Raw genomic sequence first — 25,449 nt, 5'->3', positions numbered from 1 at the left:
CTCGCAAGATTATTTTTCTTTCAACAAATCTGATCTAAATCTGAACTGCGTAGAGTTATGAAATGGAAAAAAACAACTAAAAATCTTCCATTGCAGCTTTTGTGAAATATAGCAGAAGCAGTGACTTATGGGACATTGTGCAACTTCCTGTTGGTGCACTTTAACGAGGAAGGAAATCGTTGTGTCATCTGTATTTCTGGAAAAAGATGCTGCTGACGTATTCTCAGCCGCTCGGTTTAAACCGATGCGTCGTCAAAAAAATACTGAAGTGTCATCAACAGCATGTACTACAAGTAACCAAAATGTTTGTCAGAACGGGCCGTTATACCATAATATTACTGTCCCATTCATATCGATGCGTTTTAAAAATGACCAAAAATGTAACTTTTATAATACTTTAAAATAAAAAAGGAACCATAGCTGTTGAATAAATACATGTGTATTATTAGACTGAACTGTAGTGGAGTAGAAGTACGAAGTAGCATTATATGAAAATACTCCCTTCCAACTTCCAGGTACTTTTCTGAAGTACTGAAGTACAGTACTTGTGTACAAATACTTTACCTTCTCTGCTGTGAGGATGAGCCTGAACTTGAAGCGGTTTTATTTAACTCCGTTTGAACCTAAATGTTTTCACATCTTTTGACTTTGCAAACCACCAAAACCCGATGATGCAGCGCTCCCTTGCCCCTAATCTGTCCTTCCTTCCTTCCTTCCTTCCTTCCTACCCCTGAACCCTTCCTTCCAGAAACCCGTACTAATTGCCGTTAGGTTCATGAGCATAACCCGCACTTCCACCCCGGTATGTATGCCGCTTCTCACTCCATGTGCCGCCACCATCCCGTCCCGTCCGTCCTCTCATGCTGTCTGTTTCCTCCGGTCGCATCCTCGTCACGTCTGTCTGTAGCTCTTCCGTCTGTCTCACCTTCTGCTGGAGGATTCCTCGCTGGTGTTGTTACAACATGGAGAGATTTAAAGGGGCTTAGAATAAACGTTACGTAACGACGCTCATTTTACGCCGTGATGTTGTGATGTTTCTTTGTCAATACGTCCTGTGTAACAAATGTGGTGGAGATGCAGCCGTGTCCATGGCGAGTCTGCTGTCTGTGCTTCATCGCTGTCACCGTCAACAACAACAACAACAACAACAACAAACATCTATTATTCCTCGTCAGCCTCCACTACGACACTCTCTTACTGTCCAAAAATCCAGTTTTAACTGGTTGCTGACTATTTGTGACATTGAACCCTTCACACACACACACACACACACACACACACACACACACACACACACACACACACACACACACACACACACACAGTGTTACAGCTGTTATCAGCACCCAATGGGCCTTATCTTTAGGAGGAATATCTTGTGGACCAAGTAGGAACTAAAGGTCCAAATATAAATTGCACTCGTATCGAAAACGCCAGAAAGTTCAAATGTAATTACAATAATTTAGATAAACTTGTGTGTGTGTGTGTGTGTGGGGAGGAGATGACGTATGAGATGTTGATCTTGGAGCCGCGGACGTCCGACTACGACACTCTCTTACTGTGTTTATTTTTGTTGTACTTTTCTCGTGTGAACTCGCAGATTAAAGGCCGTGTCCGTAGAAGCAGCGGCCCCACGCCATCGCCTCCTCTCAGCCCCAAAGGGGCCCCCGTGGTGGTGCTGATGGATGGAGAGAATGCAGAAGGAGGAGGGGGAGGAGGAGAAGAAGGAGCAGGAGGAGAGGATGAGGAGGCGGCAGCAGAGGCCGGGCTGAACGAGCAGCAGCAGCAGGCGATGCAGCAGGAGGAGCGAATCCTCACCGAGCAGATCGAGAGTCTGCAGAAAGAAAAGTACGTTGTGTCCGTGGTGTTCACATGACATGAGAAGTGTTTTGTTTTAATGTGTCGCACTAAGTTTTAGTCGTTATAGCGGATATATCTCTGGATAATGACCACGCATTAAAAATAATTGACCGCACATTAAAAAAAATCCAGTTTTAACTGGTTGCTGACTATTTGTGACATTGAACCCTTCACACACACACACACACACACACACACACACACACACACACACACACACACACAGTATTACAGCTGTTATCAGCACCCAATGGGCCTTATCTTTAGGAGGAATATCTTGTGGACCAAGTAGGAACAAAAGGTCCAAATATAAATTGCACTCATATCGAAAACGCCTGAAAGTTCAAATGTAATTACAATAATTTAGATAAACTTGTAACCGTGTGTGTGTGCGCGTGCGTGTGTGTGTGTGTGTGTGTGTGTGTGTGTGTGTGTGTAGGGAGGAGATGACGTATGAGATGTTGATCTTGGAGCCGCGGACGTCCGACGATGACACGCCTGAATCTGAAGCGTCTTTCGGCACGGCGGACAGCTCCGAGAACATCACCATGGAGACGGAGGGCGCCGCCTCGGACCTCTCAGGTGTGTGTGTGTGTGTGTGTGTGTGTGTGTGTGTGTGTGTGGAAAGATGACACAAGAGAGAGAAAGAGAGTCTGTTGTCTGTACTGTTTTCTACAGGGTCAGCAGGTTTTGATGTTTTTCTCCCTCTCTCTCTCTCTCTCTCTCTCTCCCCTCAGAGCGTGGCGCGTACCACTCCAGGAAGTCCGAGGCGAAGAGCCGGCGAGCGTTGCGCCGCCAGCCCGACTCTCAGGACTCGGCGGACTCCGCCTCCACCGTCTCCTCCTCCTACCACCCCTCCCCCTCCCTCTCCTCCTCGCCCTCCCCTCACTACCGCTTCCGCTCCTCCTCCTCTGGGCCCCTGCTCACCTCCCACGGTTTGGGCGGCGGCGCCCCGTCGGCCGAGGCCGATGGCAGCCGCGGGACCCGCCACCACCGGCTCCGGCTGAGCCGCAGCTCGCCGCGCGAGCCCTCGGGCGGCCACCGGAGGGAGCCGGACTTCAGCTCGGGGCCCCAGCAGCTGGTTCTGTACGGCAGCAACGAGTTCATGGTGTGAAGCCGAGAGGAGGGAAGGTGAACGCCGACCGCCGCCGACGCCGCCTGCAGAAGAAGAAGAAGAAGATGGCGGGTGTGGGCGGAGAGCGGAGGGGTTACATGAGGATCCCCAGGGGTCGAGGTTCGGGCCCAGGTGTCGCCTGAGGCTCCTCCTCCTCTAGCGCCGTCCTCCCTCCTCCCCTGATCCGCACGGAGAGGAAATTAAAAGAAGACAAGACTTGAAAAAATGGCGCGGAAGGACAAAAAAAAGGACATGTGAAAGACGGCGAGAAAAGCGGCGTGACGGTTCCTCGATCTTTGAGACGAGAAGGGAAAGGACGCTCGGTGGGGACGCAGAGGAAACCCCGCCCCTCCACACCCGCAAAGCCAAAATGTTCCAGGACGCCATCTTTATTGTCCAGCATGAGGCCGGCGGTGAAGAACATGTCGCCATAGCAGAGTCTGCTCCTCTCGTTTACACAGGACGCGTCACACTCCGTTTGAAGAGACTGTACAGAAATATGTTAATTATTATTATTATTATGATACAGAGGGAAAGAAATGTACATAGAAAGAAACTCGCTCATTGTTCGATGGTGTCCGTTTCCGGTGCCATTTCCTTTTTTTTTTTTCCGCTGAGTCATCGGTTTTTGTTTTTGTTTCTCGTGTTTCCTATTTCACGGTGAACAGAGCCAGCTCCTCGTGTCCTCGGGCTCTTGAGAAATAATAATAATGATAATAATGGAAGGAAAAGCTGTCCAACGTTTACTTTACCCGAGGTGTCACATGTCCGTCTGTCTTCCCCCGCGAGCGTTTAGTTTCCTTCTGTTTTATTCAGAAAACATCAGTGTTACGACATCGGGACTTGAATTTGTTTCTACATATATAAGTATATATGTATATGTTTATATATATATATATATACATATATATTATTGCTGTATTATAGGTGTTGTTGATGATATCAAAAATGTCATGTTTTTCTTGTCAATATTGTTTCATAGTTTTATTTTTGTTCAGATGAAAGCCATTTTATTTCCTTTTTTTATGTGTGTGTGTGTGTTTGAATGAATGAATAATTCCTGCCACTGTATCAGCTCCCACTTTGTGCATGTGTAGTCTTCTACACACACAAACACACACACACACACACGTGTCCCCGCCCTCTTTATCAAGGTGAAAGAAAAGTCTCTGCGACCATCAAGTGACACTAAAACTAACTTGGGCGTTATGACGAGTTCATAATTAGTTTGGGTGTCATTGTGGGGAAACTCTTGCACTCACTCCGTCCATATTGAGCCATCCTCCTCTTCCTCCTCCTCTCTCTCTCTCTCTTTTTCCTTTCACAGCATCTCTTCCATTCTCTTCTCTCCCGGCTCTGGCTGTGAAAAGTAGCATTGAAGCTGCCTGTTAAGACAAAAAGCAAAGTAGCAACTAACTCAGAGCGTCCGGCGTCTTCTCTGCGTTTCCTTTCTGCTCGTTGGTTCCCGTGTCCAGGGGCCAACGGCAACGATGTCTCCGCAACTTTCAAAGCTTTGATGTCCCCCCGTCCCCACCGCTGGTCACGTCTGTGATGCTCTCAAACTCACCGACGTGGCCGGAGGCTGTAGTTGTTTTTTTTAGAAGTGAGCTTGAAAGGACAAAACTGATTCCTGGGCAAATTCAATATCTATAAGCAGATATTTGGATGATCTGTGTTCATGTCCAGGCTGTTGATATGGCAAACAAACAACAACAAAAAGAATAAAACAAAAAAAAAGGTGAATGTACCTGTCACTGGAAGGCATGCTCTGCTTTCTCTCGGTTGTTTTTGTTCCTCTTTTTATACACAGTGTATGTACTATTTATGATCATGCTTTTTGGGGTGTACATTGGTTTAAAATCTGTTATAAAAGGATATATTATCCTGTGTACGGTTCATTATCTACTATTAACCATGGAGACATTTTACCAGGCCACACCAGGCCTGTCATGTTTGTGCTAAGAAGCGAGTAAAAAAAAAGAAAAGAAGAAAGAAAAGCGCTGTGTCTCTTTGTCTGCGCTGCTCTGGACACGGTTATGTATACGGTGCAATGTGTGTTATGTTTCTTTCTTTTTTTTAATGATACAAACATGTTTATGGTTGTAAGGAGAAGAAAAAAGACTTTATGGGGGGGAATTCATCTGCTTATTAAAAAAAAGCAAAACTGCAGCCAAACACAATCGAGTTGAGTAATATTTTTGCCCAGACGGAAGTCAAGAGATAAATGTGTTTTATTTTGAAAAGATGCAACTTCCCTTTTCTCAGCACATCGGTGTATCTTCACACATTTATGCTGCTTTTCAATATAAAATGTATTGGACGTGTTGTGTGAAGGTTTTGGGTGCAACATTCAAAGTCGTCCCCCTCGTCCTCGACAACGCTCCATTTCCTGTGTCCGCCATTTTTTTTAGCTTCCTGTTAGATTCGCGCTGACGATAAAGACGCTCGATTTGCCCGACGGACGTGAAGAGATAAATGTGTTTTATTTTGAAAGGACGCAACTTCCACCTTTCTCAGCGTATCTTCACACATTTGTGTTGTTTTTTAATTACAAGATGTTACGTACGGTTAAAGGCACAATGAGTAGGATTCGCCGGTTTGGAAATTGTAGGTGTAACATTCAAAGTCGTCCCCGGGCCAACAACGCTCCATTTCCTGTGTCCGCCATTTTTGTAGCTTCCTGTTGGATGCGCGCTGACGATGAAGGCGCGTCGTCGATACGATTTTATAGATGTCGACGCCCAGAAACGCCCCAAACATAACAAAATATGAAAATACAGGCACACCATAAGTGATGAGTGAGAGGATTCATTTGTGTGTGGCACTGTTATTTTTACATTCAGTGTTTCTCACAAAAAACACATTGAAGCCAAATAGTGGCTTTATTTTTAGGGTCATCACTATAACACCTTTGCTTGCCTTATATGGACATTATGATCAATGCTGTAATTTTGTTCATGTAGTATACTTATATACATACACAATATACAAACAAGATAAATATTTTTTTAAAAAGACTTTAAATACAACAGAGACAAAAAAAGACAGACTAAAAAGAGTCGTGAAGATGCAGGAGTCTGGAGGTATTTAATATTTAATACAGTATCACCTGCATTTCTCAAACACTGTCTGTGTGCAGCTGTGTTTCATTTTGAGAAAGGTTATGATACAATTTATATGTTTAAGAGTGAAATATAGATTTATTTTAATGGGGAACAACTTTAAAGCCAGCAAGACACAAATTATACATTCATGTATTTAGAATCTATGTATTTTCATTTATTAATTACTTAATATATTTATTATAAATTAGTTTTTACTTATATTTGATATGTTATATTTATTTATTATTCGTATTATATATGTATTGTTTTGGTATTATTTCATTCTTGTGGTTGCATTTCTTGCATTGTGTGTTCATTTTTACTGCGTCGGGTTTCGCTCGTGACCACGTGACCGTTTTAGTGACTTCAAAACCGAAACTAAACGAACAACAGCGAAGTTTCCACCTTCACAGAAAAGAGCTGCTGCTGTTTTCTTGTGACAGGCGACCAGAGAGCAGGAAAGGACCTTCATCAGGAGGAAGAGGAGGAGGAGGAGGAACACATAAGATACCGTGTGTTTCTGTTCCACCTAAATGAAAGTAGAGCTTCATAGTTTTGAAGTGATGTGGCAGTGATTCACCTGTTGACTCCGCCCCGCTGAGCCACATGAAGATAAGCGAGAATATTAATAACTAACCAGATGACACCCAGCTCCAGCTCAGCTGACATCTGCACTGCACACTGGCCGAGGTGAGTCAAGACTTGTAGTTATTATCATGTTTATACATGTCTTACTTCGTTAGTTGTCTTCAAAATGTACTTTAAATCTTTTCTAAATACATAATCAGACATGACTGAAGGGTTTTGAGCTTCATAACGTTTCTCTTATTAAATCCTTTCAGATGTCTGACAACAAGACCATCGTTTTCTTTGACCTGGAGGCCACTGGATTAGGTAACAATGACTTTAATTACGTTACAATTAACAGTTTAATATAATTTTATTCAAAAATGTAACAATGTGTTGTTTCTAAATGTGTTTAATTTCATTCTTTTTTTATGACTTAAATATGAACATTCATATTTAATCTTTTAAATAGCTCTGGATTTCTTCCCCCAGAGCTTTCAGGCATAACTTGTGTTCTTCATTAGAAGTAAATGTCAAAATAATACTCATTTTATTTTCTACATTTTTTGTCTATTCAGCGCCAAAATTACGAAAATAGTGTTTTAACGAATTTCCCCTTGGGGATTAATAAAGTATATTTCTATCTATCTATCTATCTATCTATCTATCTATCTATCTATCTATCTATCTATCTATCTATCTATCTATCTATCTATCTATCTATCTATCTATCTATCTATCTATCTATCTTTTACTTGTATTAGTTGTTATCCTTGATTACATTATTTGGCCAGCAGTCAAATAAAAAAACTGGTTTCTGTATAGATGTGTTTTGTCTGATGTGTGTCCTTTGTTGTGTAAACCGGTGTGGTCACATCCAGATTAGTTTTTATAAATCCGGTCTCAAGGCTCCACCTGTTGACTACACGCAGCAGCTGACAGAGTTTCAGTTTCTATTCTCATTAGTTTGTAATCTCACACAGTTCAAGACGTTCTTCAGAAACAAAAGTCTGTGTTAGAGGGGGCGGGGCTTTGGCTGTGAACCAATGAGATCGCAGCACAGAGGAAGTGTCACTGCTGACCACGAGCAGACCACTTCCTGTTCGGCAGGAAGCCTCAACGCCAGACAGGCTGCGAACGTTAAAAGGTCAAATGTTTGGAATAAAAAATAACTGCACACTGAAATGTGTGTTTTTAAAGTTATTTTTGGTAAACTGTAAAAAAAATTTAAAAAAATACATTATGCCATTTCATGGTTGAAAGTGGTTCAAAATGTCATCTACTTTTTATTTTACTTTTTAGATCTAATGTATTGATTAATTAGCTTTTTATGTTATATTAGAAGTAATTGAATATAATATTCATTACTATGATTTAATTTGTGTATAATCGCCTTAAACCGAGGGAATGTGGGGTCACATAGGGGTCAGGTGCTCGTCCACAGAGTCGGCCATGTTGTTCAATTTCAACAGTAGCCCAGGAAGGACAAACCAAACGCCTGCCGGCTCGAAAACGTGCATTCTCGCTCCCGGCCAGCAGGGGGCGATGACTCTGGTGGTAAAAAAAAAGGAGTCTGATTGTATAGAAGTCTATGAGAAAGTTCATAAACATTGTAAACTTGAGTTTATGGTCTCAGGCGCCAGTTTCAAGCCCTCTTCAATGCGACATAATGTTTATTTAGTAAATTATGTTCCCAATTCGAGTCAAATAGACCATGAAGCACGGTGTGCTCGAGGCTTTAACGGCAGTCCTTAAACCAACAGGCGATGTCACGATGACTACGTCCACTTCTTGTATAAAATCTGTGTTTCTTTCGTGACCTGATGAAGGCCACTGTGCATATTTGAGGCGCTTGGAAAGATGGTGGTGTTGGGTTGGTTGCAATCTGCAGCCTGGCCACTAGATGGCACTGTTGTACACATACCATAACCTACATCTCTTCACATTTCCCTCCCCCAGACACCACGGTGTGTAACATCATCCAGTTGTCGGCGGTCTGTGAAGGGAGGGTCTTCAACGTGTACGTCCTCCCGCAGCTGGAGCTCACCGCGAGCGCCAAGGAGGTGACGGGCTTCACCGTCCGAAACGGCGAGCTGCTGCTCCGCGGGTCTCCCGTGACCACCGTCCCCCTCGCGGAGGCTCTCAGGTCCTTCATGGACTTCCTCCGCTCCTTCCCCCGGCCCGTGCTGCTGGCGGCCCACAGCGCCATGCGGTTCGACGCCCCCGTGCTCCTCCGGGTGCTGCGGCAGCTCCGGCTCCTGGAGGAGTTCCGGCAGGTGGTGTCCGGGTTCGTGGACACCTTCCCGCTGAGCAAGAACCTCCACAGGCTGCGCAGTTATTCTCAGGTCAACATGGTCCGCCACTTCCTGAAGAAGTCCTACGACGCCCACAACGCGGTGGAGGACGCCACGATGCTGGAGGAGCTGTTCAACCACTGGAGCCCGAGCCAGAGGAACATCTCCAGGGTCACCTACTCATTCTGAGGAGAGAAGATACGGCAAAGAACAAAGGAAAACTAATTGTTATGGTTTTTGTTTCCATCATGTGGCCTTAGGTTGATGCTTTATAAACACTTTACGGGTATAGAATCAAGTTCTTGTGATTTAGAGACACATAATGTGTTTTACATCCAAAACTTATGTAGATAGATAGATAGATAGATAGATAGATAGATAGATAGATAGATAGATAGATAGATAGATCTTTATCTATATATATCTAAATATATATAATGTGCATACTGGATAGTAATTTGTCTTATTGTTTTGTTATTGTATTGTAAAATCTGCAATAGTGTTGTACTCTTATGTCTTTTCAGCAATAATAAATATTAGTAAATAATTCCAGTGACATTTAACTTGTTTGATTCTTCTAGTCAACCTATTTATTTATAAGTGTATATGCCGTGTTTCTCCTCCAGGGGGCAGCGTCTCACTGTTTCATGTTCACAAGATGTTTAGTCATGGAGTCAAGAGGTTAAAATATGACTGAACGTGAGGAATTGATCAGTTGTGTTTTAATGACAACAAAAAAAGTCATAATTATGACCAAAAAAAAAGTCATTATGACCACAAAAAAAAGGAATTTCCGCAAAAAAAAAACAAAACAAAAAGTCATAATTTTAAAGAAAAAAAATGTTATGACACAAAAATATATACACAAAATTAGACATGAGGGATTTTTTTTTTTTTTTTAAATTAAAAAAATATTCTTCTCGACTGAGCATCCGGATATCGTTTTTGAAAGAAAAAAAAAATATATTTACATAAAATATAATTTTATGTAAATATAATTTTATTACATAAAAATAGATGTTTAATAAATAAATACTATGTACAACAAGTATAATAAAATACAGGATGTTTCCCCTGGCGGTGTGTGCACTAGCGGGAACGCTGCACGCAGGTGAACATACGCAGACGTAGCGAATTAGTATATAGATTATTGATACGCACTCACATTCACTCCCAGTCACATTCACACACCATTCACTTTCGCTAGACTTTGTACTTCGGGCCATGGCTGTCTGAGCGGAGCCTCTTCGCTCAGGAGGCTGTGAGGAAAGCCTGCGAGGAGAGCGCTGCCTGAGCGGATCCTCACTCCACTCAGGTAACTGTGAGGAAAGCCCTGATGTCAGCCTCGAACCCGGAACCCCCGCGTGAGGTTCGTCTGCCTAACCCACTACACCACCGTCCTCCCGGACAAATACAGTATATTCCTGGATACGTTTATCTTTAGTTTCGTGGTTCGTGTCGTTCACTAGTGGCTGAATCAGCCTTAACTGCGTGGACTCTAAATATGGCCTCCAATCTTAGAGGCCAGAAAGCCTGGAGCTTTCACATGTGCATTTAAAAAAAAAAAAGAAAGTCTAAAGCTGTTCTCTGATCGGTGCAGTTTGCAAAAGCTATGACGAAATGCAAAAAAAAAGAAAGAAAAGAAAAGTAACAGAACCTGAACTAACTGTGATCAGGTGCATTTCTAGTCACATGGGAATAAAAAACAACACCAGTGTACTCCTTTAAAGGATTTACGTGTTGGTGCAAAGCTGCTGAATCACGCTGAAAGAGTTGCAGAGACATCAGTGAGATTAGTTCATTATTTTCTGCTCGTCTAACTTCTCTTTTTTTTAAAAATTCAAACTACTTTTAAAGTCACACGTGTACTTGTACGTGTACTTGTACACTTTCTCTATCTCTTGGTCCGCAGCTCTTCGTTGGCGTCCTTTTCATTATCTTCATTGAACCACGTGAAGCATCACCACGACCCCTGAGAGGTGAGTTCAGTTACAACCACCCACGACTACACGCACTGATACGAACACACACACACGTACACAACATGTGTGTCTATGCATAGCTTGCAGAGTGTGTCACGAATTATTAATCGGTGTATTAGCTCATAAAGAAATGAGGTGGTTCCCCTCGCGAGCACCGGGCCGTGTGGGACGTTTGTTCCCCTCGTCGTTTCTCCCCAAATCTCCAATGAGCCTCTTTTAAAACTAAATAAAAGTTTTTTAGGAATAACATCACACCAGCGAACTGTTTAACAGTTATTATCATTGTCTTTTTGTTTATTTATTATTGTTTCTCCATCGTGTGTGTTCATTTTTTAGCCTGCGTTGGGTTTCGCTCCCACGTGACCGTCGTCGTGACTTTTTTCAAAACCGAAACTAAACGAACTGCAGCGAAGTTTCCACTTTCACAGAAAAGAGCTGCTGCTGGGTTTTTTTTGTGACAGGCTACCAGCGAGCAGGAAAGGACCTTCATCAAGAGGAGGAGGAAGAAGAGGAGGAGCTGAGAAGAAACCCTGTGTTTCTTTCTGTTCCACCTAAATGAAAGTAGAGTTTGAAGACAAGGGAGAATAGTAATAACTAGCAGTTGACACCAGCTCCAGCTCAGCTGACATCTGTACTGCTCATTGGCCGAGGTAAGTCAAGACTTGTCTGTACATGTCTCACTTCATCAAAATGACTGCACGTCCACTTTTAGATGATTTTAAGTCTTTTGACTGAAGGGTTTTTAGCTTCATAACGTTTCTTTCAGATGTCTCACAACCAAGCCATCGTTTTCTTTGACCTGGAGACCACTGGATTAGGTAACATTGACTTTAATTTACCTCATCATTGACAGTTAAATCATATTGCTTGTTCTGCGTTGCATTGGGCGATGAATCACAACAGGAAAATGAAGTGAGACAATATTTTATACTGAGTTCCTTCTTCGGTGATGATTTTTAATGACTCGACACTTGAATCTGTCAAAGTGGACTCAACGTAGATTTATTTGACGAGTTGCACCTGGTGCCATTAACAGCTCTAACGCAACAAATCCGTGAACAAACAAACAGACAGACGCATTATTATTATATATTATTAACGTTTGTGGATGCCACGCTGCCTCCAGACTTCCTAATACTCTAGACCGAGTTGAGGAATCTGCTTGCTGACGTCTTCCCTGATGGTTTCTTGCTCCGGCCTCCTCGGGTCCCGCTCAGCAGAACAAGGCCACTGCGACTAAATCTACGCCAAAATGTTCCCTTTGTATCTCTCGTCTGGGGCCGATGATGTTAAATCCAAACACAAAACTTCACGTTACGCATTATTATAAAACGTTTTCCCCAGAGCTTTCAAGTGTAACTTGCATCCTTTATTAGAATCGTCCGTGACGACTCTTGCATACTTTTGCATAATTTCTTTGGCCTGGAGTCAAATAGCAAACTGGTTCCTGGATGAACGTGTTTTGTCGGATGTGTGTACTTCATTGTGTGGCCGTGAAGGAAAAATGACCTCTGGATTGGTTCATTACTCTGAATGACCCACTATTTTTTAAACACAATTGAATCACTCTACTGTCGAACTACAGCTGGACTTTGTATGACTTGTCAACTTTTGGCCTCTGGACGCAATTAACCTTCTTGCTTTGGATGAAAATTGTGAGATAACGCCGCCTGTACTCACAACGTCTGTATTGACTTGACGAGAGCAGGTCCATCACTCATTTCTTGTCGCTTTGAGCCAAAAGAGCGCCTCCAAATCTAGGAAGTCCCGGTCCGCTGGCTGGCCAAAGACCTTTTTAGTGCATGACATCATCATGTGCCTCCGATGTCAAAGCCTGTAAAAAACCCTGAGAGGAGGACTACGGCTCTGATCTCAGGGAAGTTATAAGAGTTCGACTTCGGTCTACTTTTCAGAAACTTTTCAAACTTTTCTTTTGTAGAGACTTCTTTTTTTTATTCCAATTGATCTTCCACCACAGTGGCCCCACCCGGATGTGCTTCATCCATCCGGCCTGAAGGCTCCTTTTGTCATGTTGGCCACACCCGGAGATCTCTGACCGATGCAGAAAAAAAATCACCACAATGAGCATTTTGCTGACAAATGCGTAACCTACATCTCTTTGCATTGTATTTTTTCCTCTCAACCCTCCTCAGACACTAAAGTGTGTCACATCATCCAGTTGGCGGCGACCTGTGAAGGGAATTCCTTCAACATGTACGTCCTCCCGTGGCGTCCGATCGACGAGGGCGCCAGCCGGGTGAACGGCTTCACCGGCGGTAACGGCGAGCTGTGGCTCCACGGGGTTCCCGTGACCGCCTATCCTATCGCTGATGCTCTCAAATACTTCATCAACTTCCTCCGCTCCTTCCAGCGGCCCGTGCTGCTGGCGGCCCACAACGCGGCGGGGTTCGACGCTCCTTTGCTCTCCCTGGTGATACGAAAGCTCCGGCTCCTGAAGGAGTTTCAGCAGGTGGTGTACGGGTACATGGACACTTTACTGTTGAGCAGGAACCTCTATGACCTGCCCAAAAACAACCTGAAGTATCTTGTCCGCCACTTCCTGAACAAGTCCTACGACGCCCACAACGCAGCGGCGGACGCCATGGTGCTGGAGGAGCTGTTCAATTGCTGGAACCCCCACCCGCAGGACGTCTCCAGAGTTACCTACTCATTTTGAGAAAAGAAGATACAAGTATTCCATTTAAAACTGAACCTTTCCTTCGCAGTTTTTGTTCTCATCATGTGGCCTCAGGTGGATGGACAGATTGTTATTTTAAAAACTTGCAGGTAGAATTTGGAGACTAATAATGTGTGTTACACCGCAAACTTAGAGATATTTAATGTGCATACTGGATACCAATTTGTCTCAGTGTTTTGTTAAAGTGGTAAAATCTGCCGTACTCATACGTGCTGTACTAGTATGTCTTTCCAGCAATAATAAATACTAGTAAATAATTCCAGTAACATTACACTTCTGTTTGTTTCTTGCAGTCAACTTGGTATTTCATAGAATTATTTCTTTATAAAATGAGATTTACTTTTATTAGATTTACTTTATTACACAACTATATATAGATATATATATATATATATCTATATATAGATAGATATATAGATATATAGATATAGATATATATAGATATATATATATAGATATATAGATATATAGATATATATATAGATATATAGATATATAGATATATATATATATATATATCTATATATATCTATATATATATATATATATCTATATATCTATATATATATATATATATATATATATATATATATATATATATATATATATATATATATATATATATATATATATAGATATATATATATATATATAGATATAGTTGTGTAATAAAGTAAATCTGTAAGGGTTTTGGGAAATTAATTAAGGGATTTACTAATTCCATTAAAAGTTGATGTCAGGAAAGTAACTAAATATATTTATTTAAGAAATGTACTTACAATTTTTAGGTAGTGGTAATGTCACATTTACATTTCTAGTTAATATTAAACATTTTAGACGACAATATGTATCTGACAGTTTTAGTTGTGCCGATTCAAATTAATATAAAATATAATCAAATAATAAATGATGATGTATTACTATAAATGAAAATACTAAGTAGTTAAAATGAGCTTCACCTTTACCAGCAGCGAGTAATGAATACAGTATGTTAAAGCATCAGTCCTATATTTTAATACTTTATATATAAGCTCGTAGCGTTGCCGTGTTTCTCCTCCAGGGGGCAGCGTGTTCAGATTTGGTAAACATGTCATAGAAGAAGAAAGGGCTCCTCTGCGCATGCGCAAATCTGAAGGCACGCTAATATCGTTAAAGTATTTATTGAATTTTGCTGGAATATATTACGTTAATTTTATAAAACGTCACACTCCAGTTTTAGCCACGTGTGTGATTTCAAATCAAATCTTTTTAAGGCTCAAATGTACTTTTTTTTCTTCGTTTTTCAACGAGACTTTTATTTTGAAAAGTTTGGTATCTTCTTTTTTCTTCGCTTCTCCCCGCAGGTGTTTAAAAAACCACGGAGGGAAGAGTCTCTCCGGTGTTTACCGACGCCATGATGTTACGACTCACTACCCGTGTCTCTCGTGTGTCTTTGTTAAGTTTTATTTGACTTCACGGTGGCTGTCGCAACTCGTAACTTCCGCCATTGAAACTGTCGGGATGCAACAGTCGGAGACTCAACCGTCGCTGGTTTTCTTTGACTTGGAGACAACTGGACTGGGTGAGTCCCTTTTGCTCTCTTCTGTGATTTTATCTGTGTGATGGAGACAGTCCTGTTGCTCGGCTATTATATGTTGTATTGGGGAGAGAGACTGGACATCACGTCCATGTCCCCAGAATAAAACACTCATTAATGAATGAGTGTCCACTTGAGACAAGATAAAGACACAAACTGCTTGATACCAGTACAAAGCTTTCTACTTGGGCCTTGTACTTACATATGCCTTACTACCGAGGTAAAAACTATTGTCTTCTGTTTGATTCAATTTCTGGGGTGAAAATTTAATTTCCCAGAGCCCTGAGCAACATTTTAAAGTGCTTATTGTCTGTTTACAGTAAACTGAACCAGCAGAAAGCTCAAATCATCTTGACTTATGTTTCATTTGACCCATTATCTTAAGAAGAAAACCTCCTGAAGTGAAACACTTCATATCTAAATGTATCAAGAGAACAGATGCATTCAACGGACCTTGATTTTTGAGGTATTATAGTTTTTTCTCCAGCTAATCTGTTATGTATCATCTTGACGTAAGTTTCATTTAATTTGACTCATTGTCTGAAGTAGAAAACCTCCTGACAGCACATTTATATCTAAATGTTTCATCTCCCCAGGCCGGAGCTGTGAGATCGTCCAGCTGGCTGCGGCGAGCGGCAGCCATTACCTCAACCTCTACGTCGTCCCCCCGTGTCCAATGCAGTGGGGGGCCTCCAAAGTGACCGGCTTCCGGGTCCGCGGGCGGCGACTGTACCTCCATCGCCGGCTCGTCCCCACCAACTCCCTGCGAGAGGTCCTGGTCTCCTTCCTGGCTTTCCTGCGGATGCTCGGGCGCCCGCTCGTCCTGGGCCACAACATCCGCCGCTTCGACTGCCCGTTGCTGGCCCGAGCGCTCGGCGGGCTGGGCCTCCGGGCGGAGTTCGAGTCGGCGGTCTCCGGCTGCGTCGACACCCTGCCGCTGGCCCGGGAGTCGCTGAGGGGCCGCGGCCTGCGGAGCTTCCGACAGACGGACCTGGTCAGGGAGCTGCTGGGCGTGGACTACAAGGCCCACGATGCTTTGGAGGATGTGCGGGCGCTCCAGGCTCTGTACGGCGCGCTCCGGCCCACGGCGGAGTTGATCTGCAGGCAGAGGTTCACTCTGGACGCCGTGGAGAACAAACCTGACATATCGAGCGTTGACTCTAAAGAGCCACCGGGACGGCGCCCCCTACGGGAGAACTTCAGACGGACGGTGGCGGTCAAAGAAGACGAGGCCACGAGGTAGAAGGTGTGAGAAAACACTGGATTGCTCGAGCGCCGCCGGAGTTCCTTCAAACTGTTGGGGAAAAAAAAACTGACCGAAGAGAAATCACTTCAAACATCCTCTTCACAGAAGAAGAAGAAAAGAAAAAGGGAAACGATAAACAGCGGATAGAGATAGAGCCTTGAGTTGCTTTTTGATTATTCCAAAAACATGCACTTAAATGTATTGCACAACACTGACCAGACCGGGGACATGAGGGTCAGTTGTATTTGTTAAAAAGCTTTTTTTTTATTTCTGGAACAACACACGGGCTAAATGAGTTTTCCTTAAGAAAAAGCTTGTAAAGTTTGGGAAGACTTTTTTCTCTCCAGCTTTATTTTTAGTCCTCAATGTGAGAAAATAGTGACGACACAACGTTTGTATATAGTTTGGTTACTGAGAAAACTTTACGCACTTTTATTCTGTATTCATTTAATGATTAAATAAGAGTCTCAGAATATTTTCTAATGGAGGTATATTAATCTGCTAATAAATGTATTGTATTTCAAGAGGATGTCCCACATTATATACTTTATTGCTGGCAAGGACTTCATAAATACTTCAATATTGAATCCATCAATAACTAAAAAAAATCAAGGTCTTTGCATGATTTTGCTCAAATTCAACACACTATTGAGTTACCAGGACTTAAACTGAGCGAGCAAAAACAAAGTACATGTCTGATGTATAAAATAACCGCTAAACATGCACATACATACGCGACACAGAAACCAGCACCGGAACAAAAGGCTTTATTTAAACCACTTTCACAGACACACACATGTTCTCTGCAGTCTCGAAACCGCTGAACCACCAGAGAAAAATCCTAAGAAATCGAGTAGTTCTAACAATTGAAAAGGTTAAAAACATCGTGGCCTTCAGATTTCTGTGGATTTAAAGGACACGGGTTAAAGGGGAGATACAGGATTCTTGTGCAAAAGTTCTGTATTAAAACTAAAAAGGTGACTAAAGAAGATCAGTAACAAAAAGTGTGTGACGGGTGAATGAAGTTAAAGATACCGTTTTGACCTCTACAAGGTTACAACATGAAACATTTTGAGAAGATCATAAATATTAGTTGTCTCTTGACAAACAACCACAGGCTCTGATTTCAGAGACGCAGCAGGATGAATCCGAGCTCTTTAATCAAAAAGATGCTGTGATTTTAGTTTTCTTTTCTCTTTAATATCCTTCAATTTTTCAACTGTTTCAGCAACGACGAGCTCAGAGATCGACTGACATCAGTAACGTGGTCACAAAGCGGGTAGAAAGCATTCATTCAGATACATATTGACTCACAGGGAGGCATCCATTCTCAAATATTTACTTCAAGACGACCTCTGAAAACATTATTACAACAAAAGTCCACGTCACGAGGGGGTTCAGATTGACCCTTTCGTACGAACTGGAACATTTTGCACCACACGGAAATGATCCAGTATCGCCATAAAGTAACCGTGAAATATTTTAACTGTGACGATAAACCCCGGTGACATCACAACGTGCAGGTAAAACCTTCATTCAGGGTTCGGTTCTCTTGGTTTGTAATCGGTACGAACAACGGAACATGCAGCATTACAAGTCTGTAAAAAAACAAACAAGCCGGCTCCAAATACTCCAGAAATACAGATGTTTGTTCCTCTAATACTATCAAATCCAATGCGGCAATTGGTTGATGCGACTGTACGAGACGTGGGCGGGTCCGACTGCAGAAGTATTTCACGAGCAGCGTTTCAGTCGTAAAGCTTGAAATCGATACGCATTCCTGATTCCCGTGCAGCGTTCCCTCCCCGTGGTCTTTAATGTGAGGATTGCACTTGGAGAAGTTTCCCACATGCGCTGGTAAACCGGTAAAAGCAGTCCTACTTACTGAGGGTCTGTCTTACTGCTCTACATCAAACATGCGCAGGCGTCATACTGTCGATATACTACGTAACAATGCATTAACGTTGACTTGTTCTTTAAACGAAAAGGATAAAACAGGATGTTGAGCTAGAAAATGGACCTTTTTAATAAGGTTGTTTTCTCAAATGCTGGTTTTCCAGGTCCAGCATGAACCTCCATGCAATATGTAACGTGGATCTCCATCAACCATCAGCTTGAACCCGACAACGGTCAATTTAAACATGATCATCAACTTTTCACTCTTTATTCTTAGTACGCGTCCTCGTTCCAGCACCTATAAAATAGTTTTGGACGTGTGCATCCTCTGTTTTTTTTCTCCTTTGTCTTCTGTGAGATGTAATTGCATCACTACAGGGAAAAAAGACAGTAAAAAACAGAAGTGGACCACAGCTAAAGCTGCTGGAGCTGACAGTAGGTTGAGTTGGTGTTCTTAAGGGAGGGGGAGGGGCATCGACTGACTGTCTGAAAGATTCTTTAACATACTTCCTCCTACAAAGTGCATCGGGCTCGGCCCTTTAAACCGGATGAAAAACGAAACCGCGGACGGTAGGAAGGTTTTTCACACACACACAGACAGACTCACACACAGACACACACACAGACTCACAACTACAGGAGGCAGCAGGCCCGGAACATGTTCATCCCCGACTTGGAGGTGATGTGCAGGGAGACGCCCTCGTTGGCCGACACGAACAGCACGGTGCCGCGCCTCAGCGCCACGTCGGAGAGGGCGGCGGCCGAGGTCGCTGTGGCGTCGCCCTCGACGACCAGGAGGATGCTGGCGCTGTCCACCGGGGCGACGGTGTACTGCTTCACCGAGGCTGGCACCTACAGGAGAGAGGGGGGGGGGGGGGGGAGGGGGTCGAACGACGGAGAGAGAAATGTGGAGGGGAAAAAAATTATTATCCACATTTTGATGATTGTTAAATTTTACTCAAACCATTTATTTGAAACCACCCAAGAAGAAGAAGAAGACGAAGAAGAAGAGGAAGAAGAAGACGAAGAAGAGAAAGAAGAAGAAGAAGAAGAAGAAGAAGAAGAAGAAGAAGAAGAAGAAGAAGAAGAAGAACACATGCAAGAAGAAGACATGCATAGAAGAAGAAGAAGAAGAAGAAGAAGAAGAAGAAGAAACAACACACACACACACACACACACACACACACACACACACACACACACACACACACACACACACACACACACACACACACACACACACACACACACACACACACACACACACACACACACATCCTTTTTTTTCTAAATAACATCCAATCCAAAATAATCATCCACTAAGCAACGGGTCGTCCCTCCTGACGCGTCCTCCCCTCTACGTCCGTGCTTTCCTACCTGTATCCTCATGACGGTGAAGTCTGGCACCGGCGGGTCGTACAGGGACACGCAGGGGTCCGACGGGTCCCGGACACACGGGAAGATCTTGGCGGCGGCGGGGGCCGGGCTGTAGTTCAGCATCTCGCACAGCGTGTTCACGTCGATGTACTTCGGGGTGAGGCCGGCTCGCACCGTGTTGTCGGAGCAGGCCATGCACTCGATGCAGTCTGGGTGGAGGGAGAGGTTTAACGTTGTAAACAAGCAAAAGGTTTGGGGGCAGTCAGCTCTCCTTCACCTGGAAACATCAACTGTCAAATACTTTTAAAATGTTCTTCTCCCGCACCAGTTAGTGGTTCCAAGAAGGCCTTTTGACAATGTGAATAGCAATAAGCCACACAGTTGCACTTGCTGACATGTTCCTTCACGCCCATGAACATTTATTTTGACTCAATCCGCTGCCAGACACTCACTAGAGCAGCACACGTATCAATCCGCTACTGAAAATAGTCCCTAACGAATGCACAAGTTACTCTTCTTTGAGTAATGTTGAATAAAAACTGCAAGTGGGTCACAACTACATTGCATTCAGGCTTGTGCTCGTTCTGCCAGGAGGAGATCTACGGCACTGAATCAGCACTTAGAGGCACCTCACCTCCGTAAAGGTAAGCGTGCGGCTCGTTGGCTCCCAGGAACATGGCCTGCCCAGGATCCAGGACGATGTAGTTGAGGAAGTAGATGGAGAAGCAGCCGATGTCTCCGGGGTACTGGGAGTGGAGACGGAGCAGCAGGTCGCCGTTGCTGCTCAACGTGTCCGTCCCCGCTGCACCTGAACAGGTCATTAAACACCCACGAGTGTGTGTGTGACTGATTATGTCAGATGAACATGTTTCAAAAGAGCTCAGAGTAACTGAAGTGCTTTAAACAAAAAAATCTCACAAATGTCTCAAATTGGCGCCTCCTGGTGGTTGTATTAAATAAAGACACTGCTATTCCACTCCTTTCCATGCTTTTACTGCTCCATCACATGCATCATGTCTCATTCAGTCAAGGCTTTTATAATCCTGAGAGGATGCTGAGCCTCCTCAGTGCTTCATTAAAGACCGCTCCCACATATTGAATAAAGACTGCGTGCAACAAAAGAAAAAGCGCGGGCTAAGCTGCAACCCCTCGACCTCTGAACCCTGGTAACGCTCAGCGACCAGCCGCACCCCCCTCGGCCTCCTCACCCTCTTCCGTGACTCTCTTCACCAGCATGTTGAGCTGGTCGACGAACACCTTCTTCTCGCAGTTCATCATCCTGGTGAAGCACTTCTTCAGCACCCGGCTCGCCTGAACCGCATCTCCGGCGCCGCGTCGCAGCTCCGCCGCGGCCTCGTTACCCACTAGAGCATGGAACTCTGGGACAGCTGATGGACACACACACACGCACACAAACACACATGCACAGGTATGAATGAATCGTTTGCCAAACATTCACCCTTCAAGGTAAAATACTTCGTCCTCCCCACCCATTTTATAAAGATACAACATATTTATATGAGGTTTCCACCCTTGTATCTCCAGTAATTGCCCCCCAAATCTATCCAAAATCCACTCATGATGACTCACATTTAAGGAATCCCAGGATCTCCTCCACTGGTCTGAAGCCACAGAGGCCCTGGAAGCGGGTGAGGGCGATGGCCATCTCCGGCTTGTGGTTGTTGTCCGGATAGTGCTCCGGAAACTGGGCATGGAGACGAGCAGCTAACTCCTGACCAAACCGTGGTGACAGAAAGAGGAAGAGGGTTACTGAAAGGGGGGAGAAGTGAGGGAAGAGAGCGAGCAGACTCCTTTATTGTTTTCAGTTCATACACAGGTTCGGTGGTTTTACAAATGAACTATGCAGAAAATACCAGTACCAATACGAAGTCATGTTTTCATACAATACATCGAACCATATATGTAGATTTGTGTTGAGCACTTTCTTGGCCTCAATTGAATATTGTGGAATTTGCCTTTGGCCCTCCACAGAGACATTTGAAGAGCCCCAAAACAGAAAGAGTCTGAGCTTTAAAACTGAACCTAACTTTAAGCAACTATATGAAAAAAAGACAAAGATAATGAGAGTGGCTTAATACAACAAATTAAATGGGGTGTATTAAGCAGTCGTCTTTCTTCTAATCTTTCTTTTAAAAAAAACTGTGTGCCTCCATTACCCACAATGCAACACAACAAGATTCAGGTGCTAACAGCAGGTGTCGGCTGCTGGCCTCAAATACTGACGATACTTGTCAGATGCCTGTGTATATTCTGAGGATACAGACATTAAAAGTGATCTTTGTTGTTGCATCTTTCTGTGTTGACGTTCTAAAATCGGCTGTAGCCAAACATGAATGAAGTCTGAGCGCGGCGTAGGCGTCTGTGTACTCACTCTGTTGGGGTGGGCCTGTATGGACAAAGCCGTGTTGACAGAGAGGACTTTGAAGAGGAAGGGCAGCTGACCCTGGAAGGTGTCTTTGACCTTGGAGCCCAGGCAGGCGGGGAAGTGGGCGATCCACTCGCCCAGCGTGGTCTGCGCGATCCGGTTGTCTTTAATCTGGGCGTCGCCTTTTGGGTGGGCACCCATCCATAGCTGGAGGAGACGGGCATGAGACGGACAGGTTCGTCACCAGCGTTGGGATTTCAGCTCGGTGGGGTTACAAGTTAGACTGGAAGGTTGCATTCCAAGTAAATAAGAAGGAATCAACCGCGAAACACAACAGTGATGGTGCCTCCTTTCCTCTATCCTCCGTTAACACACTTCCTCGGGGAGTCCAAGTTGTCCCCAGATACTCTGAGGGAACGGCCCGGTATCATAAATGTACATGAAATCAATTTATCTAACGCTGTAATCCAAAGTGATTCACGCTCGGCGCGAAGGGAGAGGAATCCTAAACCACCTCACTGAGTGTAAATCACTCTGGATAAGAGGGTTTACTCTAATGCCTTTAATGGGAATGAAGGAGACGCTCAAGGACACACATTTATTTGGTGGTGGGCAAACGTTTTGCACATAAACTGTCCTTTTCTTTTGGTATATAACCCAGGACCGCCCTGATGTGAACCATGTGAGAGTTCCCAGTGCTATTCCATAAGCATATTGTCATTGATTACCTTGTTTTTTAATACAATTCCACATATGTTTTATGTGCTGGTGACAGCAAGACATACACGTCACAGACCAACAATAAGTCTGACGGTCAGCATGAAATCTAATATGACCAACTGTGGCATGTGACAACAATGTGGCTCGTGGTTTGTGAAAATGTCACCACCAACTGAACTAATGACCTTCATGACGAACCCCGCAGAGCTGCTGCTATATAAAGAAATAATCATGAAACGCGTGGAGAGAACAAGGCTCTCTGCCAAGCACAACGCCGCATTTTAAACCCTGGAAAATGATGCCAGTTTCACACGGCTCATCTGATTTTTATGCAACGATGCATCTTTGTACCGTGAACGCTGCGGAGAAACTGCAACATTCCAAAATCTTAAAGATGCTATAGCGAGAATAAGCGTTTTCTTTCAGAAACTACACTGAATCTCTCACGAAAAACCCTTTTGAAATGTTATGTGTGAAATTTTTAACTTTGTTCCTGTGTTTAAATTAAAAAAAAATACTGTTCACAGTGAATTGAAAGCTACATTTCTGCAGGATTTCATGCCTTTTTTTTTATACATGTTGACTTCACTTTAAAACGAATGAATATCCAACAACCTGCCAATTGTAGTCAAACACACGTTCATGCATCATTACAGGTTTTTTTTAATCAGTAATCTTCAACGGATACAATGTTGCCAGTGTCCTGCTCAAGGACCAGTCAAGGGATTTGAACCAGTGCCATCCCAGTCATGGCCTTACCTCTGCGTAGGGCCGGCCTTCCTCCACCACAGCTACTGGGTCTCCACCGACCACCAGTTTGGCCACCTCGCTGTCCAGCCCGACCTTCCCCCATGCATAGTTTTGCACGGCACAGGTGAGGGGAAACACTGAGAAAAGGGACCACATCCAGTGTTTGCATTCTTCAAACAAAAAAAGGGACTAGAAATCAAAATCTAGTATATTCCAGTGGGCCCCCGGTCCCTTTTACAGGTAAAAGAACAGGGTGCATCTTTTTTCTATTTCTGTTTTTCTGTTTGAGGCTGTATGTCTGTCACCTATTGTCTAATGCAGTGGTTCTCGAATAGGGATACGTGGAGGCACTCCAGAGGGTATAAATACATTTAAAATTAGCATCCAATGACAGATCCTTTGAAAATAGTCATTTCATAAATATATAATACAATATAAGTGCAAGTTCATCAACTTAATTTGATATATTCTATATTAAATCAGACACACACAAAAAAATGCTTGGCACTGGTAAGAAGGTACTTGCATTATGACATTTGGACCTAATATTAATAAGAGACAGGAAAAACCAGAAAGCAGATATTCCTAAACACGCAGGTTGGACGCTGTTGAACTGGGTTGTTAACAAAACCAGCAGCTTTGTACTCCAATAAAAGGCGTGGCGACAGGTAACAAACACCTGGCTAAGTATACGGTATGCCCTGTTAACACGGAACTGAATACGCCGGGGACACATTATTCGGTGGCACAACTGCCAGCTGACGACGCAACGTTCATTGATAAAAACGCAAACAGTGAAAACAAATTAAAAAAAAATATATATATTAAAAATAAAAAAATAAATAAAAAAAGGTAAGAGGCACCGAGTCTGTTCGCCGGGAATATGTCGTCCACGAGTTTAACCGAACAGTGAACATAAGCGCGAACACACCGCGCCATGTTCACGGTTTAACAGGCGAACCCTGTCGTTCGCCAGTTAACAGGGTCGCGACACCGGGGGCTGAAACGTCCACACGGATGCTCAACAACGAGCTTTTGTCCCTCCCTTCGTCTCTTTTTCTTGTTGTTGTTCCGTCTCACCGACACGTAAATAAACCGTTGCACCAACAGCGAGCTAAATGTTACCCGAAGGGACGGACAATTTAGAAGAGTTTAACGCAACGATAGCGGAGAAGAGCTCGCTCACCTCTCACTTCCTCCATGGCTGCGACGTCGGCTGTCAGACCGTTGGTGACGTCACGACTCGACTGACTCCATGGGATTTCTCTCTCTCTCTCTCTCTCTCTCTCTCTCTCTCTCTCTCTCTCTCTCTCTCTCTCTCTCTCTCTCTCTCTCTCTCTCTCTAATGTTTGTATATTTCGTTACACAATGATAGGACAGTAGTTTAGTATATTGTTAAGGTCGTTCCCAGTTAGTTTATTTATATTTTTTGTATGATCATACTATACATATTATGAACCATGTGTTTTTATGTCTGTATTACTTAATTTGTATCTTTTTCTTCTGCTGTAATCCTGTCGTTTCCCCACACAGGGACTAATAAAGGAGTATCTTATCTTACTTGACTTGCTGTCTCAGCTGCTACTAAATCCCACAACGTCATTGACACTTTTTTTTTTTTTTTATAAATTGTGTGTATAGTTTCTCATCTTTCAGTTTCCATGCCCCAAAGGCAGTTTATACGGCAGGTTTTCTCCTAAATATTTAAAATTATGGAGTCATTTAAAAAGAATTCTACATGGCGGTGGAAACTTTTGTTGACTCAATCATCAATACCTGTACTTTACATTATTGATAGCCTAATAATGACTCTGAATACATGTAATGCATATACATATTGTTTGGTTTGGAAATACAATATTACATTCCAAAATTGTTC

General features: G+C 43.3%; 5 protein-coding genes across 19 annotated transcripts in view; 4 read left to right on the top strand and 1 right to left on the bottom strand.

Moving 5' to 3' along the window:
• The window catches only part of LOC137803638 (unconventional myosin-IXAa-like), a 117,399-nt gene extending 112,255 nt beyond the window's left edge, over positions 1 to 5,144 (top strand). For 10 of the 14 annotated variants that reach the window (XM_068602297.1, XM_068602296.1, XM_068602303.1 and 7 more), the window contains 4 exons: positions 749 to 802; positions 1,601 to 1,848; positions 2,300 to 2,442; positions 2,598 to 5,144. In XM_068602297.1, the coding sequence (XP_068458398.1) occupies positions 749 to 802; positions 1,601 to 1,848; positions 2,300 to 2,442; positions 2,598 to 2,974 (822 nt within the window). In that variant the 3' untranslated portion in view covers positions 2,975 to 5,144. The remainder of the gene's footprint in view (positions 1 to 748; positions 803 to 1,600; positions 1,849 to 2,299; positions 2,443 to 2,597) is intronic. The other 4 variants (XM_068602305.1, XM_068602301.1, XM_068602295.1 and 1 more) reach the window with 1 other exon arrangement.
• Positions 5,145 to 6,524: 1,380 nt separating this feature from the next.
• Positions 6,525 to 9,347, top strand: LOC137804453 (DNA polymerase III PolC-type-like). The gene is made up of 3 exons (XM_068603699.1): positions 6,525 to 6,768; positions 6,921 to 6,972; positions 8,605 to 9,347. Exons 2-3 carry the CDS (start codon positions 6,921 to 6,923, stop codon positions 9,126 to 9,128), a joined length of 576 nt encoding a protein of 191 aa, XP_068459800.1. The 5' UTR covers positions 6,525 to 6,768; the 3' UTR covers positions 9,129 to 9,347.
• Positions 9,348 to 10,133: 786 nt separating this feature from the next.
• On the top strand, positions 10,134 to 13,845 carry LOC137804394 (DNA polymerase III subunit epsilon-like). The gene is made up of 5 exons (XM_068603601.1): positions 10,134 to 10,308; positions 10,852 to 10,918; positions 11,383 to 11,571; positions 11,688 to 11,739; positions 13,075 to 13,845. Exons 4-5 carry the CDS (start codon positions 11,688 to 11,690, stop codon positions 13,596 to 13,598), a joined length of 576 nt encoding a protein of 191 aa, XP_068459702.1. The 5' UTR covers positions 10,134 to 10,308; positions 10,852 to 10,918; positions 11,383 to 11,571; the 3' UTR covers positions 13,599 to 13,845.
• Positions 13,846 to 14,805: 960 nt separating this feature from the next.
• On the top strand, positions 14,806 to 16,967 carry LOC137804363 (protein PML-like). Of its 2 annotated transcripts, none has more exons than XM_068603548.1 (2): positions 14,806 to 15,180; positions 15,792 to 16,967. In XM_068603548.1, the coding sequence occupies exons 1-2, from the start codon at positions 15,120 to 15,122 to the stop codon at positions 16,436 to 16,438; spliced, it is 708 nt and encodes a 235-aa protein (XP_068459649.1). In that variant the 5' UTR covers positions 14,806 to 15,119; the 3' UTR covers positions 16,439 to 16,967. The 2 variants fall into 2 exon arrangements, with proteins under 2 accessions (XP_068459649.1, XP_068459650.1); XM_068603549.1 differs by lacking the exon at positions 14,806 to 15,180 and adding an exon at positions 15,613 to 15,661.
• Positions 16,968 to 17,192: 225 nt separating this feature from the next.
• mpi (mannose phosphate isomerase) lies at positions 17,193 to 24,829 on the bottom strand. Its single transcript, XM_068603936.1, has 8 exons — positions 24,757 to 24,829; positions 23,580 to 23,707; positions 22,107 to 22,307; positions 21,305 to 21,446; positions 20,923 to 21,102; positions 20,349 to 20,522; positions 19,715 to 19,923; positions 17,193 to 19,189 (listed from the first exon to the last, which is right to left on the bottom strand). Exons 1-8 carry the CDS (start codon positions 24,770 to 24,772, stop codon positions 18,971 to 18,973), a joined length of 1,269 nt encoding a protein of 422 aa, XP_068460037.1. The 5' UTR covers positions 24,773 to 24,829; the 3' UTR covers positions 17,193 to 18,970.
• Positions 24,830 to 25,449: the final 620 nt, after the last annotated feature.

This window comes from Clinocottus analis, unplaced genomic scaffold (genome assembly GCF_023055335.1).
Source record: "Clinocottus analis isolate CAN_PGR_092001 unplaced genomic scaffold, fCliAna1.0.p SCAF_6, whole genome shotgun sequence".
NCBI lineage: Eukaryota > Metazoa > Chordata > Actinopteri > Perciformes > Cottidae > Clinocottus > Clinocottus analis.
This window is presented reverse-complemented; position numbering and strand designations above follow the sequence as displayed.